At 35.2% G+C, this 25,946-nt stretch overlaps 1 protein-coding gene across 1 annotated transcript; it reads right to left on the bottom strand.

Moving 5' to 3' along the window:
- Positions 1-1,549: 1,549 nt before the first annotated feature.
- On the bottom strand, positions 1,550-25,828 carry LOC149802958 (peroxisomal 2,4-dienoyl-CoA reductase [(3E)-enoyl-CoA-producing]-like). The gene is made up of 8 exons (XM_089952470.1): positions 25,646-25,828; positions 21,076-21,144; positions 19,767-19,884; positions 14,700-14,769; positions 9,763-9,887; positions 5,867-5,960; positions 5,435-5,539; positions 1,550-2,891 (listed from the first exon to the last, which is right to left on the bottom strand). Exons 1-8 carry the CDS (start codon positions 25,714-25,716, stop codon positions 2,674-2,676), a joined length of 870 nt encoding a protein of 289 aa, XP_089808596.1. The 5' UTR covers positions 25,717-25,828; the 3' UTR covers positions 1,550-2,673.
- Between the last annotated feature and the right edge of the window lie 118 nt (positions 25,829-25,946).

Here is a 25,946-nt window from a genome sequence, read left to right on the forward strand (position 1 = left end):
CAAGAATATTACAGTCTAATGCAACTCTAAATAAATGTTTTTTTAAGTTATAAATACAAGTTGGTCCAGTAGAACATCCTGAGTGTTCTGGCTATTGTTAAAAACCTCTTTAAATTTGAGAATACAATATAGATTGATACCTGGTGTTTATATGTTATGTGTTGTTTTAATAAGACTTCGTTTACCACATAACTATGGATACACACACAATTCATATGTAAATCAAAGTCATCAAATCACCAACTGATGTATATACATTAAAAAAAGCACTGAATGCATTCAATAGATTATGATTCCTTGCACGTGTAGTCACAGGTCTTAAGAGCATGATAATGAAAAACATTTTGCTGTAATTAAATGATCCATTGGGACTTATCATCTTGATGATAATGTTTGACTTCTGTATAATATATTTATCTTTCTATATATTTACTGAAGTTGCGTGCGTGCAACTTCCAAATTTGGTTCATGATAATTCGATATCACCTTAATGGGATCTTTCACTAGATTCACATCTGTTCTCTCCTGTCTGAACACTAAGTAGACAAATTATGAAATGGGGTGGATACATTTCATTTAATAATTATAAAATAAATTTTACATATCAAGGAGGGGCGCCGAGTGGCCGAGTGGTCTAACGCGCTCTCCATTACGGAACACTGCCATCTCACCTCTGTATGCATGGTTTCAAGTCCAGGATTCAGCAAATGTGGATATGTGAGAAAGCATGCTGGTAGCTTCTTGTGGGTCGGTGGTTCTTCCCAGGGTTTTCCTGGGTTCTTCCTCCACCATTAATACTGGCCGCCATGTATAGCCTATCGTGTGCTGAAAAATGGCGTTAAACCCAACAACAACAACAACAACATATCAAGGACATCTTCTCAATATCTTTATGTGTATAAAACCTTGCCGCAAATCAGATGTTTTAACTTTACAGATGGGTCGGATAATTATGCAATCTTGGTACAACTCTACAAGGAACTCATACTTATTTCCAATAGCAGTTTTATGTACTTCTTTCGTATGATATGCTGTAGATTTATTTCCCTGTATTGCATGTGTATAGCATGAGTATATCATGAGTTTCCCCATCACTATTGTCTCACATGCATGAAATATTAATAAAAATATCAAGGACTGTTATATGCACAAGCTTTTCTTCTTATAGTTTAGTTAAGCTATTAGTATTTGATGCTTGAATCTAAAGGGAGATAATACTTTTTTGAAGCATGTAATTTGATAGCAGAGATCTTTTCAGAAGTTTTCTGCCAGGCAATTGAGGACATGGTTTCGGGTGTGTGTATCGCCAGCTTTGGAGGAAAGATACACTCCCAAGTCACAAACAAGCACCAAGCATGTAAACGGGAGCCTTCCAAAAAATGATTTTATGGTATTCTAGGCTAACATAGTTGGTAGAAGCAAGATTTAACCATTTTTCCAACTGAGGACATCCTTGGTTGGAGATGTGTCCTCAGTATGTTGGTGTGTAATCTCGTGTATGTCCTCAGTTTACATCAACTACAAATGCACACACACAACAGACGGAGATCGATGGATTATGGTTATTTATATACATAGACAGAAAACAAATTAGTAATTATAAAATAAATTTCTTGTTCAATTATTGCAAAACAATGATTATTAGCAGACATAACATGAATTTTGCTCATATTTAAGAAGTTATTGACATGTATTGATCAAAATACTGTCAACAATATAAGTATTATAAATATAGTAAAGAAATGTATCACATGATAATAAATAATTTCACCATACACAAATTAAAAAATAAAATGTTTAAAATATATCATTCAAATTTAATTTACCTTGCATTCATGATTCAAAAATTATAACTTGTCATAAAAAGTAATTTGACATATGAATTCTCGCAATCCTATCTGAATCTAGCATTTACATTAAAAAATACTATATGATGTGTATTTTATACTCTATTAATTTTTCCCAAATTTATGATTACATTCTTACGATTAAAAATAAATATGTAAACACTATACAGTCGGCTCAACTTTAATGCATATCGCTTAACTGCATAGATCACCTAAGTGCATAATGAAAGCATGGTCCTGTTTTACACTGTAAATATACATGAATTCCACTTAAATGCATACTCCGTTTATATGCATAGCTTGGGTCTGGTCCCGATGCTATGCATATAAGCGGAGTTGAGTGTAAATCATGTTTACTCAGTCCATTTAAGCATTAACAAAAAGCACATGAAAAATTAAAAGATCAATTTCTAATTCAATGCCATGAAAATTTACATCAGTAAAAATCAACTGCTACCATAAGTACTCTTGTATAAGTCAAAAGTCCAACTGAAAAAAACATAGTCCCTGATTTACTGTTGTATGATGCTCTTGCAGATCAATGTTTAAGTTCTTTGTTCTATTGATTGCTCTAAACAAAATGTATGCACCCAGATCTTCTGGTGCATTATGGGATGGCAGATCTGGGTCTGTGCGGTTTGTAGCTGGACTTGACTTAAAGGCAAGTATGTATGGTATGAAATTGCCATTAAGTGCAATATAAAGTGTTTTAATCAATTCTTCAATTTGCCAAAAAATAATGTGTATAACAAATACAAAACCCAATTAAATGACAAATTAGCTTTATCTTTGCAAATCATTTTAAGTAATAATTTAGCACACTGGTCTATAATTTGGCCTGTCCAGACTGAAACAATCTCTGAACACGATGGTAATTGTTGTCACTAGTCAGCCAATGTCCTCCATCAGCTATAATTGTTGTCCCTGTAAGCAGCTGGGCAGCATCACTGACCACATAGATAACTGTGTTACCAATATCTTCCCGAGTTCCAACACGCTGAATGGGGATAGTTTTCTCATACTCACTATCAACACTACGTCCTCCTGAAAAATCAAATATTAAAATAAAAGAGAAGTAATATATTGAAATAGTATACACACAAATTTTCAATACTTGGAAAAAAGGTTATGTACCAGTGGAAATATGTCTATGTCTAACCTTGAAAATATTCTACCATTGCTGTATTATAAGGGAAAATAGCCCCAAAAAGTGGAGAACTTAGTCATGTACAGTGCCAAGCAAGATACATTACTAGCATAAATGAGGCAAAAGGCAAATTCAATCAATTTCTATCCCTTCAACCACCCACCCACTGCGGTGAGGTTACCAAAGGTATTCAGTGAAGAACCTGGCTATGACCCTTGTGACAGAGTTACAGAGTTGTTAGGTGACATGAAAAGTAATCATTTTTGTCTCTATCTTAAAGGGTGTCAGAAAAGGAAATAAACTGATCAGTAACCCTGACCTTGACAAAACCCTGACTGTGATACATGAGATATCATCAAATAGAGACTGAAACATAATCATAACATGTCTGATCCTTGAGCCTCAAGCAGCTCTTAAGATATAAAAGCAGAAAAAGCATCCATGAAACACTGACCTGTGACACTGGCCTTGAAGACATCCCAAATTTGGAATGCAACATTCTTTCAGTAACAATATACAAGTGTACCAAATTTGATTAATTTATTGAGAATAGCTGAAAAGTTACAAAGCAGAAGGAAAATGAAATAATGGCCTGTGATCTTGACTTTGAAGATACAACATTAATGTTGTGCAGGACAATATAGCAAGTTTCATTTCTTAATCTCAAATCCTTCAAATGTTACAAAATGGAAAGGAAATTATGAAGGAAAATTTAAAATAATGACCCATGCCCTTGCCCTTGAAGATAACCCTCCTCTCCATTTCCAATGTGGCATGTTGTTGTTGTTGTTGTAGGGTTTAACACCATTTTTCAGCACACGATAGGCTATACATGGCGGCCAGTAATAATGGTGGAGGAAACCCTGGAAAGAACCACCGACCCACGAGAAGCTACTGGCAAGCTTTCTCACATACCCACATTAGCCGAATCCGAGACTCGATCCCACGCAGACAGAGGTGAGATGGCAGTGATCTGTAACGGAAAGCGCTTTAGACCAATTAGCCACTCGGGGTCCATCCCCCCCCCCCAATGTGGCATGAAAACACTTTCTAATGGTGATGTATAAGTATATGAACATTCAATCTCAAACAGCTCTAACTTTACAGGGCATAACTGTATGTTGAATGGAAAACTTGAAATATTGAGACTTGACCTTGTCCTTGAAAAAAATCCTCAATTTGATTTTCAACATACCTGCTATTGAAGATTTAAAAATATATAAAATTTCATCCCTTAATCTCAACTGGCTTGAAAGTTAAAACATGGAAAGGAAAGTGTGAGACAAAATATAAAATGCTGAGCAGTGACGGTGACTTTTAACATATGGCACACACCATCTAATAATGATGTATGACTACACCAAGTTTCATCAATTGATTTTAAAAGCTGTAGAACACAAAGGAAAGTGTAAAAGAAAACTTGAACCTTCCTTAAAGACAGGAAACTCAGCAAGGTACATTACACACCTTATAATGATGTTGTATAAATATACCATGTATTCTTTCATAATCTCAAAGTTGAAAGTTATTGGCAGGAAAATAAAGTGATGGAATACTTAAAATATTGTGTTGTGACCTTGGTCTTGAAGACAGGACCTCAGTTAAGTATATGTCACACCTTCAAATGATGACACACACTTATATCCAGACAATCCTCCCTTAATCTTGAATTACTTTAAAGGTGCAGAATAGAAATGAAAGTGTGATATACACATACTATGTCACCCACTTCAGAAAATGGTCAAGGACAATAAACTGACTGTGAAATAATTTGTATGTAAAAAGTAATGCTGGAAATTCCCAATGAGTTTAAGTGATATAGATACATCAGTTGTTGTTGTTGTTGTGGAGTTTAACGCCATTTTTCAGTACATGATAGCCTATACATGGCGGCCAGTATTAATGGTGGAGGAAGAACCCGGGAAAACCCCGGAAAGAACCACCGACCCACGAGAAGCTACTGGCAAGCTTTCTCACATACCCACATTAGCCGAATCCGAGACTCGAACCCACGCAGACAGAGGTGAGATGGCAGTGATCCGTAACGGAGAGCGCTTTAGACCACTTGGCCACTCGGGGCCACTAGATACATCAGTAAATCTTCAAGTAAGGAAGACTTCATTTAATAAGTAGCTTTTGATATCAATGGGTTTTTTATGAGTTGGTAAATAAATTATGTGTACTGCTTTCTTAGTATACTATATGCACTCACTTTTAAGTCTAGTCACACTGCAAACAACAAAGATCCAAATCTAGTGTAGCATAATGCACCTGCAGATCAGGGTCTATGTTGTTTGTTCTGATTATTCCTAGGAAATTGCAAAGACACATATCTGCTGGCACATTATGCAAATGCAATCTGGGTATGTGTAGTTTCCAGCTGGACTCATAAGTGAGTACCTGCAATGTAGAAAAAACAGCACCTGTTAAAATCACTTACCCAGTCTGCGATAACCCTCAGTGTCAGCGATTGGACCGGGTGCCACACACATCACTCTTATTTTGTCTTTGCCCCATTCAACTGCAAGGTGCTTTGTCATAGTTTCTGTAATAAATGATCTCATTTTAAAGAGCTGCCTCTATTAAAAAAGTCAAGCTAACTGTAATGATTAACATTATAGTTAAGATAGCATTTCTATTAAATGGTTTTCTACAAGTAAAATATTGTTGAGAGAAAAAAAATTAGTGTGAAAATTTTATGTGTTTTTAAATGAAAGCAGAGAGTTCTAATTCAAGTTGAATAATAATAAAAAAAATCCCTACCCCTAAAATTATGCAAATAAAAATGCATTGTTGAAATCAGATGAGCTACAAAAGAATGACCAAATGACCAAACCAAACAACAGTAATCTAATAAAACACAAAAATTTACCTATTGCAGCTTTTGCAGCCCCTGCATGCAGCTGTAACATCTGACCTCTGATCTGAAGTGTGGCAGTTATATTCACTATGACTCCTCCATGGTTCTGAAAAAATAAATCCTTCTTTGTTCAAGCATGTAGTGTCTTTCAAATGTGCGGAGAAAAAGATGGTAATTTGTTGAAAAGACATTAACCTCAGTGTGATCAGTGGTTTTGAAAGAGAATACATTAACTTCAGTGTGATCAGTAATTTGTTCAGATTAATCTAAGGCAATCAGCTGTTTTGAAAGTTAAGACATTAACCTCAGTGTGATCAGCTGTTTTGAAAGAGAATAGATTAACATCGGTGTGATCAGCTGCTTTGACAGAGAAGAGATTAACTTTTGTGTGATTAGTTGTTTTGAAAGAGATGTGATCAACTTTACAAAAACATGTTTGAAGGGTTAACAAAAGTCCCTGGAAGGGACTGATGCTCTATTGGCTGAAAAGAATTTCCAGGAATTCAAGAAAAGACTATTTCTTCCTTTAAACTGCAGTGTTGAAACCATCATTAATATTCAAAGATAACAAGGTTCTGAAATTAGCTGCTGTGGCGGACATATCAGATGTCAACTTGGCACCGTTTTAATTTAGGACCAACAAGGCATCATAAGAAGTCTTCGGGTGGAAATTCCATGTTAATATGACATTCTGTTTTGGGTGAGCAACTATTAAAAGATGGATGCCATTCTGGTTTTATTTGATATAAATCTTTCACCACTTCTATTTAGTACCAACCAGACATCATAAGAAGTCTTTTGGTGAAAGCACAAAGTCAATATGACCAGCCATTATGAGGAGTGATAACAAGATTTTCAACACGGCCATATTATAAGTCAGATTGGCACCATTTTCATATATGTGCAACTAGACATAAGACGTCTTTCACTGAAAACTCCATGCAAATATATGAAGAGAAATAATGATAACAAGGTTTTCAAGAATGTTAGAGTTTGAGATTTGGTCCCACTTTGACTTCTGATTTCACTATGTAGAGCTGAGTTGTCAGATAGAATGAAAATACCATTTTCATAAAGTGTTTCCTGCCATGGTTGAAATGCATACACAATCGCCTTTATCTACAAGTAATTGATATGCAATGAATGCCCCTAAATATACCACACCACAATGACTTCTCGCAATGAGGACAGGAGGTGGGCACTCCATCTCATTGTAATGGCATCTGTGTAGATTGTAATTAAGAGAGGCTGAATCTGCAGGGAAATACCAAAAGTAAGTCATGTGATGTTTTCCTATTTGCTGACATAGGAACTCATGTATCCTGACAATGATGATGAAATCAGATGCTGCATTGAGAAGGCCCAATTGGTGAAGACATTACCGGGCTGGGATGCGATTCTTTGAGAGAAAATCATTGTGATTCAAGGCATGTTCTTGATGGAGGCAGACCCTGTCAACATGCATTATGAACTCCAGACCCAAGTGGGTGAAATGTTGAGATGGTATAACAATGGATTTGTTCTTGTTAACAAGGAATCCAATGTGCAGCAGAATGATTCAAGGAATTTCATTTCCTGATGTAAAAATATTACACACAAATCATTTGTGCCGAATGTCATCCAGGGACTTGATAGACATGTGGCAATAGCACTGAAGTCAGATATGAGTCTACAGTTTATATGAAGAACTAAGAAGTGAAGTTCAAACCTAAAGTGAGTGCCCCGCATTGGTATACCATATCCCTAAATGTGCAATCACTTTCCTGAATGATAGTGTGAATAGTTTCCCTGTCACCATTTCGAACAATGGTGCCAAAATGAAAAGTTTGAGAGAGGTAAGAAATCTGAAGCATCTCGTTGGCATCAGGAAGGTCTGGAGTAAAGTCCCAGTGAGTTCACATTAAAACAATCCATAATGTTAATTGGACACAATACCAGTTACATCATGTTATGCCAGAAATGTCATGCCTGGGTGCAAACACTCTGTGTGTACTGATACCAGAAATGGGTACATTGGAAAAATTGATTTTACCATACCCTTTTCCACTACCAAAAACTTGATATGACTGCTGTGATAACAATTGTAAAAATTCCATGTGTGACTTGGCAATGGTAAGGAACTGATGTTGGGCATCTGGGACTTTATTGTTGCTGTATAATTATTTGCACTGGTACTAGATAGAGGCAATTGGATCATTGATACTGGTGCTGGTTGTATGATGCAGGACAGGGTAATATTTGATCAAGATACCTGGTTCTTTCAGGTATCCATTGATATTGTGTTGGAGCTGGTATTGACTGGCAAAGTCCAGTTCTGGACTACTTGCTCTTCAGTGTTAGTGATGGTTTCCATGATACCAGTATAGGGTAGGATGGGATAACAATCACCCTACACAAATCCTTCAGGCATCTGTTGAGGCCATGTCTGAGTCAGTACTGACCATAACTGATCAACCTCTGTTGGTTTGGAGAGTCTGCCGTACACTACTGGAACTGCCAAGAAAATCTGTTCTGACCATAACAAATGACTGACCTAAAACTGCATCCTGTAAAATTAAGACTGGTAGCCTAGCTGTCTTCACCAACTTAAAATGTCTGCAGCATAGTCCAGACCACTGTTGACATTTAAAATTGCAGAGAGCAAAAGGTATATACAGATGAAATCAGTCAAGTGTAGAATGAACTTACTTTGAAAAGGAAACTAATGATAAACACAATGAAAAGTCTCATGAATAACCATATGGCATGTAATACCAGACAATTATTACCAGAATTCATCTGCTATGTAAAGTACTAAGATCTGATTTTATGTACTTTCAACCAGAGAACAGGCGATCAAAGTGGTGCCAAAATGTATATTGAAAGACCAATAAAGCATGAATTCATTCTGTCAGATAGTCAAAAAAACAGAAAGAGAAACTGACAGAAATATAGCCAAAGCATCCTTTCCTATGAGGAAATAATTCCCAAGAATCACTCAATAGATTAAAAAGACACAAGTCAACATTGGTACTGCAAGGTCTCCAAAAAGAGCATGCTTCTCACAAGTGAAGTACCTTAGTTATGGATGGGATTTAATGACAACACCTCTAAGGGGAGATCATTCTAGCCCAACTTCCACCTAGAATGGCAGTCAAACATTAGCACTTTTATTGCAAGAATCAGCTTGAGAGGGTTGATTTTGCAAGGAAGTGGTTGTACTCCTAATGTAATATGATCAGGTTATGTGTCTGAAGATGAGATGGAGAACATGAATGCAAATCTCGAAACAATTAATGATAAACAAAAGTGATAAAAGAACATTTAAATAAATTTCACTAATGGACTATTTAACCATGTTTCGGTCTGCCACAAAAAAATAGCCTCTGTTAAAAACCCTTTTGCATAGTAATATATAGTGACATTTTTCCACTACTTACTAGCTGCAAAACTGTTCCAGCAACCTCCATTGATATGGTGATATCACCAGTAATTGTATCAGAATAACTTTCGTGAATAAAATGAAATAAGCAATACAATTTGCTGATAAATGTTCTATAGTTACATGTTTACTGCAATTATATTTTATTCACTGAATGCTGTTTGAAATCGTATGCATTTCCTTTTTTATTAAAACATACCTTTATGAAGAAATAGTTCTCTCCCTTTAGTATTATTATAAACAGGAAAATTCATAAATGCATTCTTAATGAATGAAACTTAAACAATACAATGAATGGAAGTGATAAATGCAAAATTAGAATGCATTTCTAAGACTGAAAAAACAAATTATGACTCAACAGTGGATATGAAAACTTGAATGGAACGCAAAAAAATGCATACTAAGTGCAAAACAGGTAGATTTTGTAAAATTACATTTCATGGTCTTTTAATACAGTGTGGGCAATAAAATGAAGATAAACCATTACCTTCATGTACTTTTCATACACAACTTTCATGACATTGAAGGTTCCATGAGCATCAATTTCCATGACAGTGCGGAAAGCATTGAAAGACAGACCAGCAGCTGGAGAAAGGAAATTACCTGCAGCACCTGAATCAATTAATAGAAGGTTAAAACTCCAGTGCAAAGAGAATTACACTAAAACATATAGGTACCTCAACTAAAATTTTGAATTTTAAACTATGGGTTAAGACAAGTGACTTTGTTGGGTTGTTTCTTATGGATCATCCAGAATTCATCAAGTAAATGATGTGTGTCACTGTTCATATCAAACTTGACCTTCCCAGGCTATTGTTGACTAAAACAGTATCTCATCTCATCTACTCCTGTGACCATGACCTCTTACTAATTTCAAACCATCAAGTACTCTAATACAAACTATATGATAAGAAAAGACAGGATATGTTATTAACATTTGTATAAACTATGATGTTAAAAGGGTGACGTTCCATTATCTTATAGGCAAATATATGATGGTGTTATGTAATATATTTGCCAGATATGTCTCAAGTGAGACAATATAACAATATCATATTCTAAAAGTGAATAGCAAACTTGTTCCATATTAAGTACACAAAAACAAATATAATGCTACATTAAAAAATGACTGCAGATTGTGAGTGAGGAATAACTTAACATTCCAAAACTCCCAAAAAATAATTACGGATGAATGAACCTATGGAAAAACAAGAGTCCCTTGGTGGGATTGATGCTCTACTAGACAAAAAGAATTGGTAGCAATTCATAAGAAGTCCATTTCTTCCCTCTCTTACAACTGCTGAGTATTGAAACCACACGATATTTTCTTGAATAACTCCAATACAGACCAGTGGTTCCCTTTACGCACATTTGTGCATCAGGGATGCACGCTGGAGAAAACTGACACACACATTTTGTTGCCATGCATTTTTTTACGCAAAGGATTCACATAATGCAATCAGGATTTATTTAATATCCAATGCATTGGACAAGGGATGGCATCGTGTATACTTCAAGCATAGGCACTGACTGGTTCTCTGCTTTTTTTGCTCCCTGCATTGCGCTCCTCTATTCGTATAGCAGAGTGCAACGCAGGGAACACACGAAACAAGGAACCAGACTAGCATAGGCAATGTTTATGACAGAGTAGCCTCCCCTAATCTCGTGAGCACTCACATGATTTCCATCGAGCTCAGCTAGATGTTTAAGCTCAATGCTTGTTGCGCTAGCAATTGATCTCCTGATTAAAACATCGTGCACTAAGAATGATTAGCAAATAAACTGAAAGAAGCAGAACACAAAAGAGTAACTGTTGCTCTAACTTTAATGAAAAATGGAGAAAATAATTCCCTTGACAGGAATACGGCACATCTTTAGGATTACTGGTGTGACTTCTGATCATGTGATTGCAAGACTGCAAAAGTGAATAATCCTTCCGTGACAGGGTTTAAGAATTTTAAAAAATCTGCCCTTGTTTGCAACACGATATCTGGAGAACACATATATCCCAAGACATTCTTTCACAACAAAAAAATCAGTAAACTTTCGGAGACAAATGCATTATTTGGATTATAAAGTCAGGGGTCATTGCAGATTTTGTTGGTTTTTAACCTTGCTGCAATAAAAGATCTTAAAGTTCAAGTGTAAATTATTAGAAAGAAAATTAATCATTAGCATTGTTTTTTTGATAAATGTGTTCTAGGACAATTTACAATGAAACTGATGATAGTACACATTTTATGACAAGCGGTAAATTAACTGCCATTTGATTAAAAAGATTTATTAGGCTTTTTGTATTGGTTTGTATGTAATGTGTTGGTCTATAATATTGCTTCAAAAGGATTACAAGGAGACTGTTAAAAGTACAACTTTAAAAGAAGAATGAACTAATAAAATTATTCTTTGAATGGACAATGCATTGTTTGTTAATTGTGCATATTGGTTTATTTGTATGTTTAGCGAGAGAGTATGTTGTGCAAGTCACAGTATCCTATTTCAAGCTGAAAAAGTAAGAGTCAGATAAAAATTTGTCAGTACATTTTTGACCCCCACATTTTTTATTTGACCCCTAGCTCTGACACCAAGGGTTTTTTTACCCTCAAATTTACACCCCTGGGGGATACACTGACAGACTGTATGACCTTAGTGAAAAAATATTTTCTTCCAATGTTTGAGTTAACATGTACACAAGATAACTGCAGCACAAAAATCTTAGTCATGGCCTTTGACCTCATGGATAGAAAATCAATAAACTTCTCCCAGAATCTTATGAAGATATCACCAAATGCAAAGTAAGTCTAAAACCCATAATTACCATTTGTTTGAACTGCTGTGTTCGCCAGTCATTATACTCTATATTAACCATCATTTATGGAGTACTAACTGTCTCAAGTCATTATACTCTGTATTCACTATTATTAATGGAGTGCTAACTGTCTCAAGTCATTATACTGTGTATTCACTGTTAGTTATGGAGTGCTAACTGTTACAAGCCATTATACTCTGTATCCACTACTATTTATGGAGTGCTAACTGTCTCAAGTCATTATACTGTGTATTCACTACTATTTATGGAGTGCTAACTGTCTCGAGCCATATTACTCTGTATTCACTATTATTTATGGAGTGCTAACTGTCTCAAGCCATTATACTCTGTATTCACTATTATTTATGGAGTGCTAACTGTAGCAAGCCATTATACTCTCTATTCACCATTATTAATGGAGTGCTAACTGTCTCAAGCCATAGTATTCTGTCTTCACTATTATTTATGGAGTGCTAACTGTCTCAAGCCATTATACTCTGTATTCACTATTGTTTATGGAGTGCTGTCTCCAATCATTATACTCTGTATTCACTATTATTTATGGAGAGCTAACTGTCTCAAGCATTATACTCTGTATTCACTATTACTTATGTAGTACTAACTGTCTCAAGCCATTTACTTTGTATTTATAGGTTACTATATTTGTATGGTAAAATACGAACAAGTTTTTTCAGATGGATACTGCATGACCTGTGGGAGTGCAGTATCCATCCAACAAAATGAGTTCATATTTTCCCAAACAAACGCTGTAACCTTTTTATTATATACTCATTTTCATATTCTACACTACATTAGGCAATAATACTGATAATGATATTGATTTGGCCATAATACTGATAATGATATTGATTTGGCCATAATACTGATAATGATATTGATTTGGCAATAATACTGACAATGATACTGATTTGGCAATAATACTGACAATGATACTGATTTGGCAATAATACTGATAATGATACTGATTTGGCAATAATACTGATAATGATACTGATTTGGCAATAATACTGATAATGATATTGATATGGCAATAATACTGATAATGATATTGATATGGCAATAATACTGATAATGATATTGATATGGCAATAATACTGATAATGATACTGACATTAAAATATTACAATATGTTCATAGTTCTTTGAATTAACAAGGTCACATTTTCCTAACTGATAAAACATCTAAATAAAAAAGTGTCAGAAAAGAAGCATGGGAAAATGTAAGTTGCCAGGTGAGGTATTATAATTACAAAATCAACAATAATCAACATTTTAAAGTGGACACTGCATGGTTTGGGCAAAAAAACAGAACAGAATATAGGCCTATTTCATAGTATGTAATGTGCACTAAAAGTTTTACAAATTCTAAAAAAAGTATGCATTCTTTTCTAAAAGAACTGGAACCAAGTATATTCAATTTATGTTTAATATATGCTGCAATATGTGTGTTGAATCGATCTTTTGTTTTATGTCTGTCATGTAATTTTATTTGTTTTATTACAGTGTAGCCGTGAGCAAAAAGTTTGAATTGTTGATCATTATTGGTATTATTCATATAATACACCATGATTCTTTTTCATAGTATTCCCTCCATCCTGGATAATTTATTGAACTCTGTGATAACTTGCTACAAACCACTTTTGACATTTTGTATTCAGCCAAAAGTTAAGTACGTGCCTTCCTCACTTCATTATCTACACATGATGAACACTCCAAAGCATGGCTCACTGGGCATCAAGGGGGAAATACTCTGACATTGATTGAATTGTATATCAGGCATGTGCTTCCAATTATACAAAATCAGAAAAAGCAAGCTTCTTCTAGGCATACACTGATCAATATCAAATGGAAGGAAATGCTAATTTTATTTTAATGAGTCATATCTGACGGAAAAGGCAATGTATTATCAAACTTTTGACATTATTTTTTTTCTTCTAAAATTGGAGGTGGTGATTCCTGTACAAACATGTAGTGAAAAGATGGTAGCAATTGGCTTCTTTTGAAACCTGTCTGTCTAGCAAATTTATATTTAAGGGCACTTTTTCCAGTCATTACCCCATCCACTAATTATCCAGTAACTTAAAAGCTAACCCAATGTGGTCCTATGATAGAAGAAATTGTATATTATAGTGTGAATATTAATTTTATACATTCAAGTATCTCACAAAATTATTAACTCTTTACCAAGTCTTGATGTAACAGAATATTTTAAATTCATCTTCCAAACCAACATTTTTTACAAAATTCTACAATATATTTCAGATCTACCTATTCTGTTACTACTAAACATACCAATTTCAATAGGAAGTTACTATGGTGATATTAAATATGTTTTAGGATGTTGATATATGAAAATAAAATGTATAGCCAAATTCTCATTCAAAAAAATTACAGAAAGTTAAGACCGAATAATGGCATACCATTCAGATATGCAACTGACATCTGATAATGTTGATATTAAAAAAATTAAATTTTTCAACATAACCTGCATACAGAAAAAACATCAGTAAAACCAGACCTATCCAACAAAGTTTTAAGAAGTACAAATCCGTTGAAAACACTATATCTTGAGAGTTAATAAGTATCATGTTGTCTTACCATTGATAAGGATGTCAATTCTTCCAAAAGTTTCCAGGGCTTGATCTACTGCAGCCTGAATTTCTTCTGGCTGTAAAGAAGTGATAAGTACACCTGTATTAAATCAATTCAAATTTCTTCTGGCTGTAATGAAGTCATAGATTTGCCTGTATTAAATCAATTGTAATTTATTCTGACCATACAATAGTCATAGATACACCTGTATTCAATCAATCAGAATTTCTTCTGGCTGTAGAAATAATAGATGCACCTGTATATTGAATCAATCTGAATTTCTTCTGTCTGTACAAAAATCAGATACACCTGTTTTGAATCAATATAATTTCTTCTGGCTATACAAAAGTCAAAGATACACCTGTACTGAATCAATAATAATTTCTTCTGGCTGTACAAAAGTCACAGACACACCTGTATATTGAATCAATCAGAATTTCTTCTGGCTGTAAAAAAGTCACAGATCAACATGTATATTGAATCAATCAGAATTTCTTCTGGCTGTACAAAAGTCAAGACATATCTGTATTGAATCAATCAGAATTTCTTCTGGCTGTACAAAAGTCACAGACACACCTGTATTATATCAATCTGTATCTTGTCCTTTTTTTTTTTTAATACATCATTCCTGTGTGATGACCTAAATGTCACGTAAAGTACAATTAACATATTTTATAGCTGTCGAGTTGCTGAATCATCTGATGTGATAGCCACTTATGATGACATGAAGCTAAACTTACTCTGACACTATCGAAAACAAATTGCAACATTTTAAAATAAATAATGTAATCCATCAATTAATGACAGGGATCATCCTGGGCTTCGCCAATGTCGCAAATTGCTATTTTTTTTCCTTATTGGCGACAAAAATATCCCATCTGGCGATTTTTTTGGCGACATACTTTTTGGTTATTTAATTTGTACATACAATCATGGATTTGGACTGGATAAATTAAAAGGCAGAATGAAAGGAAGCCACAAACTTGACTAAGCAATGCATTGGAATCAATCTGTTACACAAACGATCCTTTGTTCTTATTGACAACCCCATCTTTACAGTGCATTGTTACATCATAATCTGCTTATGCTGACATCTGGGCTGAGTACTGTATGCTGCGATACAGTCAATCATGCTACCGCACTATACCTACAACTGACCGACTTCTGAAGACGCGAATAGAACAGATACAGTTAATTGTATGGCTAATCCTTCTGTTTTTTTTTATACATATACCAATACAATAGTTTTGCTGAACCTTCATAGAAAACTGATAAGCTTTGAAGTACCGACTACTGTGTATAAATACAAAGCAAATGGAAAAAATCTAAATCACAATTACATCTGTCGCCAGTGCAGCATTTTACTCATTGATCTTTTCCTTTTACAATCAGTCCTGTGTTACGGCTGCAGAGACTTAAACTCCGCAACAAGAAATAGCAAAAAAAAAACAGTTTTGCGTAATTAATAATAATTATTTATTTCTTAAAATACAGGAGTAAAAGAATCCCTAAACTGGGTGTGAATTTATGCTTATATATACGGTCCAATATTGCCAGGTGTTGACTTGTGTAAGTTTCATTCGTGGGAATGGAGATCCTATTTTTCTTGTCGAGAAAATTTATACAGCATTCAGTGATCATTCTTGGGATTTAGGAAGCAATTTGCTACAAGCTTTGTGAAGCTAGCCATAAGGGGGGGGGGGGGGGGGCTGCTGAAAGACTACTGGTGTCACCTGTCAGCACTGAGGACTGTGAATGTGGATTCAGTAAGATGAACCTCATAAAAACTGACATCAGAAATAAGCTCTGCATCTCATCTCTCAAGAATTTAATGAGAATCAGCATGTACAGATGTGAAAAATTAGACTTTGAAACTGCATTCAACAAGTGGGCAGCCCTAAAATCGCGACGGATTTTCATGTAACACTTTGTAACATTTTGTTAATGCTTGTTGTAATTAAAGTATTAACTAATCCATCTTTCGTCATTTTCATTGCCTGTTACATTAATAGACTAAATTAACACTTGGAAAAATGTACATTACTTTTTTTGGCGACACTTTCTGAAAATTGGTGACAAAATATTGAGGTTGGAGATTTTTTTGGCGACAGCTTTTTAAAAGCCAGAACCATCCCTGAATGACCTTTGTTTCAATCAATATCAACTTGTACGTACCAGCAAACCTACATACTGACCTCTGCTTTGCACCAGCCAATATGAAGTGTACTTTTTCATAAAATTTCATATGCTTGTAAAATATAGGTCTGTTATTGTACGTCACATTTGCTTCACATGAAGGTACAAGATCAGACATATTATCACCTGTACAATTTTGAAAGTTACTGAAAGTCTGACTTCACTGAAGGTATATTAAATATCTATTCTGATACACCTGTATGTGAAAAAAAGTGAAATATTCTGTCCCATATATAAACCTTGGGCTCCCTATATAAATAAAATACTGATGGTCAAACCATAATATGATCATAACGGTGGGAGATATGCGCATGGTCTGGGCAATGGATTACATCCATACATTTCCATACAGTTGCCATTGCTCTGCCAACTGAATTATCAGATGTGTCATTACTATTTCCTGAAAAATATTACCCTTCTCATTTAAGTCTTCGTTTATAAATTCCATTGCATCACTAATGATCATAAAAATGGAGACCTCCCTACTGGATATCAGATTCTTAAATAAGCAAGTAAGATAGGTCTTAATATATCTACATCATGTAACCCTTCTTGCAGAATGTGATATGGGAGAAATATCTGCTGAAAGACTGAAACTTTAATGCCACATTCCTTAAACACTAGGTGGGTGTCCTACCACCTTATCTATCTCAGCCTTCATTCCATATGAGATTTCCTGCAACATTACACTGCTTAAACAATCCACCACTGTGTGAAAAAAAGCTTAGGGGACAAAATCTTACACATTATAAATAAATCGTCAAAAAAACTGTGCACATAGTGAATTCTTTGCTCTGTCACACAAAATCCAACTTATTTCAACCAGACAATATAAAATATTACTATAATTAATTTTAAGTACAAAAGAAGAAACTAGTTTTTAAAATAAAATTGTCAGAGATACTCAAGATCATTTTTACAATGAAAATAATTACAATACACAACAAGAGTACCATGAATTGTACATTATACACCCACCCTGTACTTACGTTGGCACTAGTAGTGCATGGCTGAATCTGTAGATTATCGACTGATGACCTGGGCATTTGGTCCAGGCATAAATTACACATACTGTGCAGAAACCTTTATTTTCTTATTAGACTCATGACCACTGTGACCTCTGACCTACAGACAACAGATGTATGCATGTATATAGTAATGCTTTATGGCACCACAGTCTCAAAGTAGTTACTAAAAGTTGTAGTTGTTGTTGTTGTAGGGTTTAATGCCATTTTTCAGCACACAATAGGCTATACATGGCGGCCAGTATTAATGATGGAGGAAGAACCCAGGAAAACCCCGGAAAGAACCACCGACCCACGAGAAGCTACTGGCAAGCTTTCTCACCCATACTGGCTGAATCCGAGACTCAAACCCACGCAGACAGAGGTGAGATGGCAGTGATCCGTAATGGAGAGCACTTTAGACCACTCGGCCACTCAGGGCCCCCATTACTAAAAGTAATTCTGATGTTGTTTGATCAGACAAAATTGACCATGATATATTACTTCACCATATCCAGCATGTGCTTGGTATTCATGATACAACCTTACTATGGTTCAAGTCCTACCTAAACAGGACACAAATAAATAAAAAACATTCCAGCCAAGTTGATCTATGATTTGGTGTTTAACAAGGTTTTGTTCACGGATACCACTCACCCACAGTGGGTTGGATGCTCCTTTGTTTGTGGAGTACTCATTCCACATATTTTACATTAATATGACAAACATGATTTACACAATATTTCAAGTCAGCATAAGGAATCTTCTGCTTGGAAATGGGCAAATGCAGTGCAGATTTGACTGCTTTATCTGCCCTTTCATTACACTTTATACCAATGTGACTGGGCACCTAACAGTAAAGAACATTTTCCCCAGAGTGTATGAGAAATTCATTGTTCCTCTAATAGCTGGGAAATTAATTTGTTGTCAATTTAAGTACAAGCCATCCATAAAGTCTTGTCAAGGAACTTAGTATTGAACAAAAATTACTATGCAACCCATTTTTAATTTGAGCTGGAGACCTTGACCTTTGGATAACCAAAATCAATAGGCTTCCTTCAATACATTAAGTGTAAACCTTCCACAAACTTTGGTCAAGGTACACGGTCTAGAAGTAACTAAAATTAATATGTAAAACACATTTTTCTTCTTTAAGTCACCTTTTCACCACTGCTGACCCATTGATCTGAAAATCAATAGACTTCCTTTTTGCTAAATATGTAAATAATCCACAAACTTTTGTGAAGGAAGTTAAGAACTGAAATTATTGTAAAGAAATAATTTTTCTTCCTTTTGGTTAAAATGACATTGAACTTTTTGACTGCCAAATTACAGGATTTTCTTCCTTACACCAAGTGCAAGCTATTCATAAAGTCTGGCCCAGGTATGTGATGCAGAACTATATAAAGAGATTGTTAGAAAACCATTATTTGTATCTCAAAGTAACCTTTATTTTTGACCTTTTGACTCTAGATGCAGTCCATCCATAAAGTCTTGTTCAGTCTGTGATGTAGAACTAATGTTTTGTGCAGAAACCATTTTTCTTCTTTCAATCACAGTAACCTTGAGATTTGATCCCAAAATTGATAGGTACCTTTCTTTTGTTAATATTGTAAAAACTAACCAGTAAACTTTGGTCAAGGTAGGTGCTGCAGATTGGTTTCTTGGTTTTAACAGCACTTTTAATACATTATTGGCTACACTAAAATTAACATCCAGACAAGAAGTTAATAAACATATTGGTCCATACACAGGGTCATAGCAAAAGCACTCTTCCAAAAGAATAAAAAGAAACTGCATCTATTAATGACCTGAAGAATATTCTGATTACCTTGTAATGGACACATTTACATTAACATAAACGTAACTTAACCTTGCGAACATCCATCTTGACTGGTAAACATTTTCTGCCTGTCCCTCTTTCCAGCTCCTTTGCTGACTCTTGAAGCCTGTCCCATTTACGACTGGCTATCACTGTATCACACTGATGCCTGCAGACATAAACTTTGCATGATATTGAAAAGAGAACATTCTTGTTTCAAGTATCTTACCACTAGATATGGTAACTATGATTGTACAGCAACCATTACATAGTGTCCCATATCTTGCAACAAACATTAGACTATAAAATAATACACTATTATGTAAACATCTCCATGTTACAAAGTTAAAATAATACACTATTATGTAAACATCTCCATGTTACAAAGTTAAAATAATACACTATTATGTAAACATCTCCATGTTACAAAGTTAAAATAATACACTATTATGTAAACATCTCCATGTTACAAAGTTAAAATAATACACTATTATGTAAACATCTCCATGTTACAAAGTTAAAATAATACACTATTATGTAAACATCTCCATGATACATAGATAAAATAAGAGACTATTATAAAAACATCTGAACGTTACAAAGTTATAATAATACTCTATTATATAAACATCTCCATGTTACAAACTTAAGTTAAATAACACACTTGTATAGAAACATCTCCATGTTCTAATGTTAAATAATACAACTTTATATAAACATCTCCAGGTTACAATTTAAAACAAATCACTATTATATAGACATATCCCTGTAACAATGTAACTTGCTATTAATACTACCGATAAGCTGTCTTCTCTCAAACAATGCTAGATTTGATGCATCACTCCATCGTACACTGGTAATGATACATGTACTCATCTAATTCTGATACAATGTACATAGAACACAGATAACTAGCCACATGTAATAAACTGTCAGATTGCTTGACACACAGAATCTGACAATGGAAACTTAACATTGACTTGTTACATTCTGTACAGATGATGGAATCTGAATATGGAAACTTAACACTGACTTGTTACATTCTGTACAGATGACGGAATCTGACAATGGAAACTTAACATTTACTTGTTACATTCTGTACAGATGATGGAATATGGCAATGGAAACTTAACATTGACTTGTTACATTCTGTACAGATGACGGAATCTGACAATGGAACCTTGACACTTGAGTTGTGAGCCATCTGTTGTCTTACACTGTAAACAACAACTCATTTATTTCAGATGTGTAAAATGATGGGCTTTATTTACTGTGGAATGATGGTAATATCTCTGACATTAATTACTAAAGAAACAGAAGTGCTGATAATTTGGAAAAATAAAATGTTTTTTAAACTTACCTCATTAAAATCTCAGCTATTGTGAAACATATTCCTGTGGCCCCACCAGTAACAAACGCAACTTTTCCTCTGCAAAAAGGTCACTTTATTATTAGGTGTCCAAACTATTTATATTTTTAAAAAAATGGAGAAAACAGTTTTAAATCTATCGTAAAAATAAATGTTCTTGCCATATTAAAAATGTTACTGGCAAAATATTCTGATGCAGTGGTGAACAAATCATTAACAATTACTCTAGATATAACTTTAAAAAATCTGCTAAAATAAATTTTTTGAATAGGATAGGAATAATAAACTCGAGTACCATATATACACATTAATGAATCAAGTCCATCGCAAACAATATAAACCCTGATGTGACATATTATGGCAGATCAGGATCTGTGTCCTTTGTTCAAACGATTACTCATAACAAACTGCATAAGTCCAGATATGCCTGTGCATTATGTAATGGCAGATCTGGGTCTGTGCAGTTTGCAGCCGGTATAGACTTCTAAGTGAGTCTAGATAGAATGTATTCACTCAGCATTAACCACATGCTTTTCGCAGTCACCACTACAATCATCTCCTCCCAGAACCACTCAGGGTTGGATAAAAATTCCAAAACTGCTGTGCACATTTACAAACCAATCCCCTATCTTAAATGGTGTAGATAAGGCATGCCCAACCCATAAACCACATGCATCTCAGTCCTTCACAGTGTGGGGCCCTCTTGAAAATATACATTTTAATTGATACTTATTTCATTCTTCTGTATTGCTTTTTGATGATGTTTGATGTTTCCGTGACAACGTATGACTATCTTATTAAACAATATTATTATTACAACCATTTAATGTTATTAGTGTCATATAATAACTGCGTTGGATTTTCGTATTTAATTATTAAACCCTTCTTGCTCATGTCGCCTGTGACCTTAAGCATTTTATTTGTTTTGACCCTCCCCAAAACAGGTTGGACATCCCTGATGTAGATACAGTTGCATGACATATACAACTATTTTCTATAAAATTACCAAGGTACTAGTGTCCCGAGGGCCAAAAGCACTGCCCCTAGGCAGTGGATCAAAATTCTGAAACCTTTGTGCACAAATACAGACCCGACCCCACCTCCAACCATATCCCAACAAACAACAAATCAGGTCTCAGTCTTATACAGTGTAGGAGGAACTGAATGACATTACATACACATACATGAATGGATGCATGCACTGGTAAGCACAGAATCTGACCTCTTCTTGAAAAAAGCATAGTTTTCTGTTAGCTGTAATCCCATACTTTGGAGTCTCAATTTTTAAAACTATGATTAATTAAATCGAAGTTAGAACACTGTACAGGAATATTTTAGCTAAGGTGTGACAGTCAAGGGGGATTCTTTATTTAAATCTGATAAAAGGGGGATTCTTTATTTAAATCTGATAAACAGGTTTGTCTGAAGAGTTATTGTTGGTAACCTTTATAACTAAACTTTGGTATTAGTTATATTTCCTTATGGTGTTAGACATAATATCCACTTCCTTTTCTGCCTTATATGATATGAACATTAGAAATATTTTAGAAAACCCAAGTCTGTTCTCATGCATTAGATTGTACAGTTTTTTCACAATTCTTCCAAATTATTGTCATTATTTTCTCTGTCTATTCACAGGCAAATTATCATCATTATTTAACATTAGTGTAATTATTAAGAAGCCCATGTCATTATTCAAGTGGTGTTTTTCTTTTTATTAGCCACTGATGTTTTTCTTTATTGTGTAGAATTAGTTGCTTCAATTTCTTAAATTTCAAAAGATCACATTTTGATTTACTGGCCTATTATACAGGAAGTCCCTTTCAGTAAATCTTCACTAGCCAAGGTTCTGATGTGTTAACCCTATCTAAGCCTTGGTGGATCATTCATATATTTCAGAGCTTTGTCCTAGCGACAGTTATTGGATTTCATGAGTGGTTTCCTTTAGTATGTAATGCCAAATAACCAAAAGCATGCAACAGCAGTGCACTGTATGTTGATCGAAAATGGTGGAGGCAATTGGCTTCAAAAGGATACTTTGCAAACTTAACATCGAAAGTAGGAGTGTATACGTACCTAAAAGAAAACGTTACCGGTGTATTTGAGGGAAAGGATGTATTTCTACAAACACAGACTGGCAGTGGAAAATTGCTTATTTATTAGTCCACTCCAGTTGTGTTCTTCCCTAGTCTCAATCTTGTAGGAACAACTTGATTTTGCTTGGATGCAGTGGCTTGCTGCTGCATCAAATGAAGTTCATAGACCTGAAGCACTGAAATATGTAACTGATACGCCAAGGTGTAGATAGGGTTAACATACCAGAACCTTGGCTAGCAAAGATGTTTATACAGGTAATCTCTACTGTAGCAAGCTCTTTATTCTTCTGAAATGTCTCATCTACACAAAAGTATTAGGGAGACATAATGCTGTTGCAATTTAGGAAAGGGTAAAATTTTTAAAAGCAATTTTACACAAATTATGCAATAAAATTCAGAACTGAATATAAATAAAAACCTCCATATATTAACCTTTAAGGCAGAGGTTCCCTCAGAAAAAAAGGAAATTACAAGGCTAAAAACACTGCCCACATTTCCAAGCTGTTGATATAAGGGTCTCTTCTACCCATAACCAAAATCCCTGAAGAACTACCCCTCTGGCTCCAGGTGAGCATCGAATCCCAAATAGGATCTGTTTTACTCAAAAGAGTGTGATTTTGGGGAATGAATTAGGATTCTGGTCAGAAACAACTGATCCATATTTTACCACCAGCGCTGGTGGTAGTGCAAATCAGATCCCAAGGAGATCTGAGCTGATAGATGGTCCTGGTGTTGTGTCCAATTGTCTAGAAGCATGAACTGGATGGGTGCAAGTAAAATGTTCATAGAGGAACCTAACATCTTCAAGTGGGTTGCAGCTACTCCCATCATGCTGGTAAATGTTCTGTGAGTAGAAGTGAGGACAAAAGAAAGAGATCAAAATTTAAATATATCCTGGTCAAGACAAAATCTGACGTATTTCCTGCATGGAAGAAAAATATGGATGTGAATGTACACAACCTGAAGATTGATGGTGACTGCCCAGTCACAGGGCTTTATGGTACTTCCAACAGAGGCAATAGTGTCCAGCTTGAAGCATTATTCCCAAAGAAATATGTTGAAAGTGGAAAGGTAGATTATGATCCAAAGCTTTCCACTTTTCAACACCAGAAAGATCTTGGAATAGAAATGGGTCATTTTCTACCCTCTTGACTGCACTCTTCCACAAAGGGTATGTGCCTCTTTATTTAATTGAGCAAGTTTGGACAGGTGAAAAAAGATGAGGGACTGTGGTAGGAGAGGATGTTCCTGGAAATGAAACCAGTAGCCATCCTTTATGTTCAAATAACCCACACATCATGCATGATGCCTGACCAAAATCCTGAAAAATGGGATAGATGAGCAATCATGATGCAAGAAATGGAAAGATATTGGAAAAGAGGGTGTGACTCCCTAAGGCAGACTCCTTCCCTCCTTGTGTTTCTCTCTTAGCCTCTCTGACTGCCTATTGAAGTGAATGATGAGTGAGAGGGAGCTTTGAACTGCTGCAGCTGCTTGAAGAAGTTGGGCAGTTAGAATGAGTTTGCTTCTTGGTCTGTTTTGAAGGACCTGGAATGGCCAACATGGACCTGCTTGAAGAAGTTGGGAGAAGGATGGACAGTTAGAATGAGTTTGCTTCTTGGTCTGTTTTGAAGGACCTGGAATGGCTAACATGGACCTGAGTTGTTGGTCCCTCAAATCCTGTGACGCCACAGATGAGATGAGATCTGCATCTATGTCTCAAGTGGTGCAGTCCTTCAAGATTCTTTGTTGTGGTCCAGTATGATCTTGATGTCTCCAAGGTGGCAACCCTGTGGAGATGAAGAAGCTCTGCAAATGGTGCCATGGGTATGAGAATGCATGACACAGTGTCTTTACTAAAGCCTCTGGCAAATACTGAAGTGCAAATGAAAACATTGATTCCACCATTGAGATAGCTGTAATGAAGGAGGCTGCCAAAAAGATAATGGCATCCAAAGCAATCACCATGAGAGTGCAGGCCCTAACCTCCAAGATTTTAACTGGGAGGCAAGCTGATACACCAGCTGATATCCCTCATTGTGACACCACAGGTGTGGATTAAGAGGACAAGTTGTCTAAACTGAGAGCAACTGTTGGGCATCATCAATAGGCCTAGGGAAGAAACAATTTGTAGGCAAAATGACTTGTGGTGCGAACTCAGCTTTGGTTGAAGAAAAAAAAAAAACGAGTTCCTTCGTTACACAAAGGACTGACCATTTCATTTTCGGAGTAGGGGTAGGGTACCTGCGATTTTAAGAAAATTGTGTCCGGCCACTAAACAACTTGAATATTATTTCTCTGATTTGACAATAATAACAAAATAAAAGTATTAAATCGACTGCATGTCTTAAAAAATAAAACATTCTGATAAAAGAAAACTATTTTAGCTGGACAAAAACCCCGGTCCCTAGGCAAGCTTAACAAGTTACTGTACCCGATTTTCTTCATCAGAATTGATAACTTACTTAAGAAGATCAGGTTTAAACAAGTAGATGTAATCCGAAAGACATTTTTCATTGGAATTTGCTGTTGACATTTTGCTAATTTCCCACACCGTTCTTACAAATGAAAGTGCATAAAGTGGGATACTATATAAATCACGTGCTTGATAATTTAGTCTGCTTTCGTACTTTACTATAGAACGAGGCCGTTTTTGAATGGTCTTTTGATTCTATTCGAGGCTAGAGGGAAATCCCAAACTGATATCTAATGACGTAGAAAAGTGATGCGAAAGCGCCATCTGGGGAGAAATCTGTTTTTTACAAA

The sequence above is a fragment of the Sinohyriopsis cumingii genome, chromosome 3 (assembly GCF_028554795.1).
Source record: "Sinohyriopsis cumingii isolate HCF-2022 chromosome 3, ASM2855479v2, whole genome shotgun sequence".
In the NCBI taxonomy this organism is placed as follows: domain Eukaryota; kingdom Metazoa; phylum Mollusca; class Bivalvia; order Unionida; family Unionidae; genus Sinohyriopsis; species Sinohyriopsis cumingii.

What these genes read in the sequence shown, in the direction of transcription:
- LOC149802958 (XM_089952470.1), bottom strand. Translation starts at nt 25,716, where the DNA reads ATGTCAACAGCAAATTCCAATGAAAAATGTCTTTCGGATTACATCTAC. An exon ending in AATTGACATCCTTATCAATG is followed by an intron (nt 9,888 to 14,699) that starts GTAAGACAACAT and finishes TAATTGATTCAG; the next exon opens with GTGCTGCAGGTAATTTCCTT. An exon ending in TGAGGGTTATCGCAGACTGG is followed by an intron (nt 2,892 to 5,434) that starts GTAAGTGATTTT and finishes TTGATTTTTCAG; the next exon opens with GAGGACGTAGTGTTGATAGT.